At 34.6% G+C, this 10,234-nt stretch overlaps 1 protein-coding gene across 1 annotated transcript; it reads right to left on the reverse strand.

The window, feature by feature from the left end:
* Positions 1 to 625: 625 nt before the first annotated feature.
* On the reverse strand, positions 626 to 3,785 carry LOC145739393 (uncharacterized). The gene is made up of 4 exons (XM_081994825.1): positions 3,123 to 3,785; positions 2,861 to 3,044; positions 2,737 to 2,823; positions 626 to 1,116 (listed from the first exon to the last, which is right to left on the reverse strand). Exons 1-4 carry the CDS (start codon positions 3,191 to 3,193, stop codon positions 769 to 771), a joined length of 690 nt encoding a protein of 229 aa, XP_081850951.1. The 5' UTR covers positions 3,194 to 3,785; the 3' UTR covers positions 626 to 768.
* Positions 3,786 to 10,234: the final 6,449 nt, after the last annotated feature.

A 10,234-nucleotide genomic window follows, 5' to 3' on the forward strand; every position in this document is an offset into this window, starting at 1 on the left:
TGGTTTTTCCATAGCAGGGAGCAAAATAGCATGTTGTGTGAAGTCCTCGTAGGTACTCCCAGTCACTGAAGGACTAAAAAGAGTATTTTTCACAAATTTCTTAGGATCATTCATATTTTTTTAATAACTTCTATTATTGTATGTATGAACTATATAGTAAGTGAACCGCTGGAAAGTTGGTAGCTGGACACATTGGCAGGCAGCTGGGCGGAGCCTACAAATAATAAATATTCTTTAAAATTAACTGTTTTATCGATCTGTCAATAAGTTGTAGTTTGCGTTATTTCGAAAAAAGGGCGCTAACTGCTAACACCAACTACAAAAATGCGCAAAAGTCCAAAAACCAAAACCGATAGTCAAAACTATGGTCAAGATCAATTGGTCAAAGCAATAAGCAATCTTCAATCTTCATCTCCATATGGTAGCTGAAAAGAGAGCACCATCTTATGTTGGGGTACTGGGTGACAGATGGCGTTGTAAAAATGACGTCTGGACGGACAGAAAACCAGTCGTGGCACCATCTATTGAGTGTAGATAGCTTCAGCTGATGAACATCTAATACTTTTGAGATAGGAAATCACAACACCATACAGTATAGATTAATAAGTATTTATTTCAGCGCCATTTCTTAACAATAGATGTCACTGTACATTCGATTTTCTACTAAATCTGAACTAATTTACCTCACAAAAGCAGTTCCTTGATTGGGGTTGTTTACACCTTCGAACCCTAATCAAAGACCTAATATTTATGTATAATCATAAAACATCAGCAGTTGTACCCTGGCCAAGTAGATTCTCTTAAATTAGCTTGAAATGGACATAAATAAATGTCTTGAATTGTGCTTGTGGCAGGTAAAGCCAATATTCTTAAATCTCCTGAAGGATTAATCTGCAAAGCGTTTGATACTAAACTAGTTGAATAGCGTGGTTGTCCATACGAATTGTAATTCACCGTAGTGATAGTACTGGATTGTGATTGACCAGTAATCGGGTTGATAGAGGAGCATCTAGCGATAGTCAAAATACACGAAGTTATATTTTTGTAAAGAATTACTTGATCCTGTTGTTCTTCAGCAGGATTGTCCTGGCTTGATTCAGAGTAACATTGACTAATCTGAAAATGAAAGCATTAGAGAGATAATAATATAAAAACTAACGAAACATGAGTATTGTTTGGATTTAATTCTAGGCGATAAGATATTATTAGAATACCATCAAACATGGTGCAATGTCATTCTTGTTCAATATACAAGGCGGTTTTTTTTAATTATTAAATTTATACCGATAATCATACAAAAGTAGTATGACGTCACAGCTGAAAAACTTGGCAAGATTGACAAAGTGCAAATGTGTAAGCCACTCAAAACAACGTAACCCTTCCAAATAAAAAGCCTATAAAATCATATTAGAACTTTCAGAGTCTTCTAAATACTACTGAAAACTACCCAAAAATTGCGAGAAGTCTCTAGAAGTTTTTTAAACCCTCCAAGAAATTTATAAAATTGCCACAATCCTCAAAAAAAAATTGAAAATGCCAGGGGCATCTAAATACCACTCAACAAGCTTGAGTGGTTGAGTTATGTTAAGTAAGCTTTGTTCAAATCAATGCTTTAATTTACTCCAGTTCTTCATAAGTTCTTTTCATAAAATTAACATAGTTTTTAAAAACAATAATTAATTCTTCCTTCATTGTTCAGTTAACCGGTTTTAATAACCAGCGATCTAAAAGCGGTAATTTTCCAACTGTAAAATTTCCCGGAAGTTACACGCCATGAAAGGGAAACTTTCAACAAAAAAAAGGAAAATCCCCGTCCTTACTGACATTCCTTATTAAACCCGTAAATTTCGATAAGTCATTCAACAAACAAGATTAGGTACTTTTTCTGGAAATTTATTTTTGGTTGATAATTATTTTAAGTAACAAATTATGATAAAAACAGTCAAGCTATGAAAACAAGATAATTTACATATTACATATTTATGTAATACATAATTTTTGATATTAATGTTTAACTGCGGTCTGATCAATGTGTTTGTTAAGTAGGCATTGTATCCTTACCGTGTAAGTCTAAAATAAATTAAATAAAAAATATTGTATCATATAAATATCCTAATTAATTAAGTGTCCAAATTTGGAAAATGTCACAAAAAATAACGATTCTTCGATGTTTGGGAATGTCGGTACTTTAACAGGCAAACTTATTAATAGTCAACCCTAGTTTTGACTCTTTTCATTAAGAGAAAAAAAACAGTGCAATATCACGTTTTTAAATGACTACATCAACAGATCTATTTAACGAAAAGAAGAAAAAAAAAAAGTTACAAAGCGATATCTAAAGAATTCTGAGAGGTTGCCAAAAAGATAATTTCATTGACACAAATTATACTAAAATCACTGTTTTGAAATTACCAAGAAAATCACATTGTTCGGAATTGCTCTGTTATCACTGCCATAGTGTTTTGGGGAATTCGCGTTCTAAAATGTTTGCGTTATTCAAGTAACGATTAGGAAATCAAAAATATATCTAAATGTGTGTCTTATCATCGGCTAAACAAAGTGTTGTAATTATGTAATAAAATATTCAGATTTTTGGGCTATCGTTGTTTGGTCTGACATGATGTTTTTATTTTCTGTGAAATTTGCGACCAATATACGATTTTTTCGCCACGAGTTCGAATTGCATAACTGAGTGAATAATATCGATTTTATATTCAAGAAATATAAGGTACTAACTAATCTTTCCGAGTTGATTCTTCGCAAACACCGAACAAAGCTACAATATCCTGTCACGCAAACTGCATTTTGAAGTACTGTTGACGTCTGAAAAGTAATAAATATGGATAGTAGAAAAACTTACATTGATCATGTCTATACAGTCATTATACTCTGTTTCAGCAAAATACTGTGAACTGTATGAAGACAATAAATTTAAAGAGGGTTGGTTATTGTTAGCCCTTACCGCCTCACGGAAATTGAGTCTGCAATTCTGCGTATCGTCTACATTTCCGCAGGCATATAAAAGTAAATTTAATAGCTGATTACTGAAATTGAACGAAGAACAAAAAACAAGCGAAATTAATTTTATGAAACATTTCAGGAGGTTTAATAAAAAGACTTACATGTTTTTCTCGCACTTTTGCGTACCAAGGTTTGTAGCCCCCAAAAGGTCACCGATCTGTAAAATAAACATGTTCACTTGACCGCAGTTGCGAAATATTTTAAAACCTTAGACCATTGAACTATTGTTCCTGTGAATGTAATTTATATTCCTAGTAATTAAAGTTGTATCTTTACAAAGTGACCATATAAGGGTAAGATTCTTAGATTTCTGTTTCAGAAGTCATAAGTCCATTTTAGTTTGTAGTATCTTTACACAACTATCTATTTAAAGAATATAATTGAATCACAATATGAAAGCTGACGCTAAAAACATCAAAGTTGGGTAACATTACATATAGAATCAAATTTTAATTACGAAGCAATCTGATACTTAAACAAACTAAAATACCTCAATTACGGTGATCAATTTTGTCCCCGCCATCTTGGCAATCTGGGGGTAAGATTACTGTCTAGCCACTAAGTCAGTACGTTTTAAATAAAAGTGGGTTACTTGTGGAAACCTGAGTATTCTTCCCTCTGAGCTACCCCTTAACGTGACATGGTGGAGGCGCCTCGTTTGATCTCGGACTACTGATCTTCATATCAGTAGTCACACCCCAGCTCTGCCCCTGACGCTACGACCCTCCGAAAAATGAAGATGTTGAAGATTTTGAAGGACCGGTTTACAGGCTCGCATTTGCCCGAATCGAGTAGGGAAAAGTCAAGAGCGACCTGGAGACGCCCTAAAGCAACAGTCTATGCAGTGCAGATGAGCACAATAATATGTATATTTGTATTAATTTGATAAAGTTGCAGTTTAGTAATAACATTGTCTCAATTTTCTAAGCCAGTGACGCTATTTCTGACCTCTAGGTTCTTTGCTGAGACAGCAAAATAGTGCAAGTATCGTGTGTTTATTTAAAACTAGGTCAAGTGCAAGTACATGTTATAGGATTCTTTGTTTATTAATTTAAAAAAATATATATATTGTTTATTTCAGTGGCCACCGGACGACCTTTTTGCGTCTATCAACGAATTGCCATATCTTTTAAGGAAGTAAAGCAGCAAGTCTTGGAGAAGCTGACATCTTCAGATGGGTCCCGCCAGGACGGTTCTACTTACACCCGTGTGCACCCGAAGTCTTTAATAAGTCGGGCTGAAGAAGCATCTCCAAATGAGCTCACGTTAATTAGGACGAAGTATACATGTCCAAGGATAGGTGTGCTAAAGGAGCACGCAAAAGGACACAGTATGAAGAAATGAAGCTAAGCGATGAAGTTTGCCGCTTAGAGAATACAGTGCCAAGAGAAGGCACTACGATGAGATGAAGCCTAGGTGAAGCGTTTCCACTTAGACGATGGTGCCAAAGAAGGGTACAATGAGCAATTTACGTGAATTTCGCTTAATAAGGAAGGCAATAAGATAGACGCAACAGCAAGGTTGAAAGGTGACCCAATGTAACATTTGTGATGTTTTAAAGTACACCCCTATCTCTCGCAGGCATTAAGAATAGGACTAAGCTAACATATTGTAATCTGCTGAAGAAATAAAGGACTCGTTCCACCACCTTCATACACCCTATAGCATTTAAGGTTAAAATTAGCATATGTAGACTTTATGTATAAGTTTTGCTTTTAGTGTTCGGGGCAAACACTTGTTGGAAGGGGGAGATGTCACACCCGTGTTAGTGGTAACGGTGCACACCCAGTAACCAGCACAGTCAGCAAGGTTAGCATAATGAGGTCGCTGACGAATATAAAAGATGCACCGTAACTCGACTAAATTACCGAACTCTGGGGGAGGGAGGTCACTGACTGATCTCTGGGTTAGTCTGTGTACGCCTATTGTGCAACGCAACGTGGAGCAGTAGGTGACCAAGTGCCACACCCTAGATCAGCCCTAGCAAAGGAAATAGTGTGGGCGAGCAGCATAAGTTGCCGTACCTACTTACCTCCCTTTGTTAGGTTCTCCACGTCTTTACCAGCTCGGTGAATGCCCTCGGACATAAGTCTAGGGTTCATTCATCCCCGATAAAGCGTCGCCCCCCTTGTTCTTCCTGCCTAAAACCGGACCACATTATGCTCCCCGCCATCTTGGCGATCTGGGGGTAAGATTATGGTCTAGCCATTAACTCATTACGTTCTAATAAAAGTGGGTTACTTGTGGAAACCTGAGTATTCTTCCCTCTGAGCTACCCCTTAACGTGACAATATTATTGGGTGCCAAGTTTGAGTGACATACTCACCACACCCGCTAGGGTGGGGGGAATGTCAGGATATTTGTTCTAATGTGCCCCACGAGTTCTGCTAAAATTAAATGTTTCCGGTATTAGGACAAGGAAACAAAGGGGTGCTCATTTCAACTGGTGCAATTTAAAACTTGGTGAAAAATAAATATAAAAAGACATTCGATGGGCTTCGGCAAACAGTATTAGCAGTCTTGCTGCAAGAGTGGCTGCTTTTAATGACAGTTTATGGGATGTATACGACTGTCTCAGGTGTCGGGAATCCCGGAACAGACGATAACAAGAATAAACTCGGCGTTGCAATGCGTCCTTTTTGCCTAATCTGACCTGTGGTTCATTGCCTTCGCACGATATATCGTGAAATATCATATCCCGGTGTCAAATCCAATGGTAATGATTGACATAAATTTTGTATAATGAAAGCAATTTAATACCGCACCGCGGGGTGATTGCTTACAATTTTCCCTCAGCTCTAATAATAAAACACAAACCCGGTTTTGTTTTTTAACTGACGCTTATTCTTTCACGTCCTCGTGACAATATTCGAGCTTAAATGGACACATAATTACCCATTTTGTTTCCCTTCGTTCATAGCCTCGATAATGTTAATTATTTTGAATTTGTATTTTTCATACTTGCCTACCAATTGCACTTAATGACAAATTATTTGGCAAACACATTATCTTTTTAGCTTAAATTTGTTTGAAGCAAATCGCCTAACTAATGCTCTACAGGATGGTTCAAGAAAACCAGTATCTCAATATACTTATTTGTATATGCCATCAGGGTATAAAGTGGCTTGAAACTAAAAATAAGATTTGCCATGTAATTTAGAAGCGATAACAAACGAAATTGAAACTTATTAACATGCAAAATTTAAATCAATTGACCGACTTGCAATAAATTTGAAAATAATTTTCAAGAACAGTTGGGTATGTTTGTTTTGAATTAAACCAAAATGTCGGGATTCCGGAACAGGCGATAACAAGGAGAAACTCGGCGTTGCAATGCGTCGTTTTTGCCTAATCTGACCTGTGGTTCATTGCCTTCGCACGATATATCGTGAAATATCATATTCCGGTGTCAAATCCAATGGTGATGATTGACATAAATTTTGTATAATGAAAGCAATTTAATACCGCACCGCGGAGTGACTGCTGACAATTCGCCCTCAGCTCTAATAATAAAACACAAACCCCGTTTTGTTTTTTAACTTGCGCTTATTCTTTCACGTCCTCGTGACAATATTCGAGCTTAAATGGACACATAAATACCCATTTTGTTTCCCTGCTTTCATAGCCTCGATAATGTTAATTATTTTGAATTGAATTTGTATTTTTCATATTTGCCTACCAATTGCACTTAATGACAAATTATTCGGCAAACACATTATCTTTTTAGCTTAAATTTGTTTGAAGCAAATCGCCTAACTAATGCTCTACAGGATTTATACATCAGGGTATAAATTTTAGCTTGTTAACCTACACCACTCTCCGTGAGTAGTTAGCCTGGGGCATTCACCGAGTGGCTTGAAGAGGTCCCATGGCCACCCAATCTTGTTTTGTAAAATAAAATCTTTCAGTTAGTATTTTCAGCATAGCAAATTCTATTGTTACAATTAGATTTGTGAAAGTCTCCAGTTCTTAAATAATTTTGGTGTTCTTTAATACGTTTTTTTAAAGGTCTGGAGGTTTCACCAATATAAAATTGATTGCATTCGCAAGGAATTTTATATATCACGTTTCTTGTAGATTCATTTTCATTGTGAGGTTTTGTTTTAGTTAAGTGTGATCTAAAGTCAAGAAGTCTTCAAAGTCTTGGGGAACGTACAAGCTTAAGCGTAAACACTATTTTAGAACTGTTAACAATTTGTGTTAAAACAACATTCTTCCAATATGGAGATGATTATTACCAACAAAATTCTGGAATGGCAATGGGTTCTCCATTGTCTCCAATATTAAGTAACATTTTTATGGAACATTTCGAAGAAAATAACATTAATAATTTTAATTATAAACCAACAATCTGGTGGAGATATATTGATGATGTTTTCACAATTTATCCATTCGGTAATGATCATCTCCAACAATTTCTAACTCACATAAACTCAATAGAACCCACAATCAAATTTACAACAGAAACTGAACAAAATAACGAACTTCCATTCTTAGACATTCTAATCAAAAAAGACATAAACAAATTTGAAAAAAAAGTATACAGAAAACCAACCCACACAAATAGATATTTAAACTACAAATCCAATCATCCAATAATGGTAAAAAAAGGTATTGTAAAAAGTTTATTTTATAGAGCCAAAATTATTTGCAATAATGAACAATTTAATAAAGAAAAATTATTAATTAAAAATGTTCTAAAAGAAAATGACTATCCTGAAACATTTATTAATAAATGTTTTAGGGATTTAGAACATCCAAAACAATCTGGAAATCAAAATGAAATTTTACCTTTTACTAATTTACTATTCCTTACATTCCAGGTATTTCTGACAAAATCAAACGAATAGCTAAAAAATATAACATCAGAACAATATTTAGAACTCAAAACACATTAAGATCACACTTAACTAAAACAAAACCTCACAATGAAAATGAATCTACAAGAAACGTGATATATAAAATTCCTTGCGAATGCAATCAATTTTATATTGGTGAAACCTCCAGACCTTTAAAAAAACGTATTAAAGAACACCAAAATTATTTAAGAACTGGAGACTTTCACAAATCTAATATATGCCAACACGCGTTTGATAATGATCATAGAGTCAAATGGAATGAATGTAGTATCATAGACCAAGAAACTTTTTCAAAAAGACGTAAAATAAAAGAAAGTGCATATATTAGATTAAACCATGACTCCTGTGTTGCTACATCCTCTATTAATATTGACCAAACTTGGTTAAATATTCTAGAGGAGGAGATAACACTTGGTCATATCAAACGAAACTGAAATTTCTTGTAATTTTGTTTTCATTATAAAACCCACCTTTCACTACAACAATAGATAACCTTCCTATTGGAATGACAAAAGTCAAAATTTATGTCAATTTTTATTGACAAAACCCTTCTCAGAGTTCCAAATTGAACATTATCAGGTTTAATATTTATTAAGTTGTTGTTTTCTGTGTTCTGCCGTTGTGTTCTTTCTTTTTTAGATTCTCTGAAGACGGTGGTAGATTTTCCACCGAAACGTCAGCGTTTTTAGGTAACAAGACCGAGCCTAAGTCAGTGGTCTTGTGTTGGGACGACTAGGTTAATGTTATTTTCAACTTAGTTGAAAATAGTGCGAAATTCTATTTTCCCAACAAACCTTTTTTGTGTGAGACAGAAGACCCAATAAACAAAGAAAAAAAAATGAGTAACTCGTCTCAACAAACATATAGAACTTATTCCCCATTATTGCGTAATTAATAATCCAAGTGTTTCTACAAAATTAAGGGTGGTGCTTGATGTTAGCATGAAAACATCTTTGTGTTTTTTACTTAACGATGTGGTTTTAAAAGGCTACACAGTGCAGTCGCAATTAGTGGATATTTTATGTAGATTTCGTTGTTTTAATATGTTTTGACTTGTGATATTAAAAAGATGTTTTTGCAAGTTAGAGTAAACATAGATCACCATCATCATGTTATGTTTTGTTGTGATTCCAAATATTTCAAAGTTAAACCGATGTTTTTGCTTTAGCTTTAAATGTCGGAGAACAACCAAACAAATTCGGCCGACAATGCGAACAAATTGGGACACTAACACAAAACGGGGTGACAAGAAATCCGTTTTTAAATTTTCTGCGAGACATGAGAAAAAACGTTTAGGGTAGGTCGTGTAAGCAGCTCTCGTCAAAAGTAGCAAAAATTTGGGGCAACATGTCGAAAATAAACAAGTAACCGTATCGGCAAATGGCTCAAAGAGTCGCGCCCATCGTACGTCGACGAAGAAGATCGAAATTGCGACGTCGCCGCATACCGAGTAACCAAAACTCACGAAAAAGTCGCACTCGATTGTTGTTTTCCGAATCCAAATATTTTTTATTTCTGTTTTTGAAACCCGTATAAAAAGCTCAAAGAGAAAACAGAAGATCAAAATCCGGACGTCGCACACTGGTAGGTTTTTTAAAATCAGTGGCATAAAAGAAATACTTGGAGTTTTATATATTTGGCTAAATATCATTCAAATGTCAAACAATGTTTTCAAAGAACAAGTTGGGTATGATAGAATGTCACATTTTTTTATTACTGTTTGGCAGTGATCCGTCAAACTCAAATACATTATTTTTTTCCAGTAAGTTTTTTTGGATACCTTACGAAGGTTTTGTTGTTATAATTGTAAAATGTAGTTCCAAATTAACAGTTACATTCAGTTATTATTGGTACAAGTAAGAGGAACAATATTATTAATTTGACGGTCCATAAATTATTTTTCTAGTTTAATTAGCTCCGGTGTTTCGTAAATGAACTGTAATTTTAAAAGACGACAAAAACGAAGCGATGACGTTCTTACATTTTGTCAAATTATTTGATTATTTTTATTCGTTTCTGTACGACATACCAGGTGTCCAAGAGCACCCTGGACATAGGAGATTAACCCTCCGTTAGTCTGTTGCCATTTTTTTCGAATTTGGTCTGGTGGGGTCTAATGAACCCCACAAAATAAAATTGGATCAACAATATTTTAAGGCATAATTTTTGTCTAACTTTATAAAATACATTTTAAAAACAAGTTTTTATTGCAAATTGCATTTATTTAAAAATATAGAACAAAAATATCATACTCTATACAAACAAAAGAAGAACAACAGAATGTTTGAAAAATCATAATGTGACTAAGTAAAAAAGTATCCAACAGAAAAAGTATTATTATACGTAACTAAGCG

This window comes from Ips typographus, unplaced genomic scaffold (genome assembly GCF_016097725.1).
Source record: "Ips typographus isolate SLU unplaced genomic scaffold, UJ_Ityp_2.0 IpsContig116, whole genome shotgun sequence".
Taxonomy (NCBI): domain Eukaryota; kingdom Metazoa; phylum Arthropoda; class Insecta; order Coleoptera; family Curculionidae; genus Ips; species Ips typographus.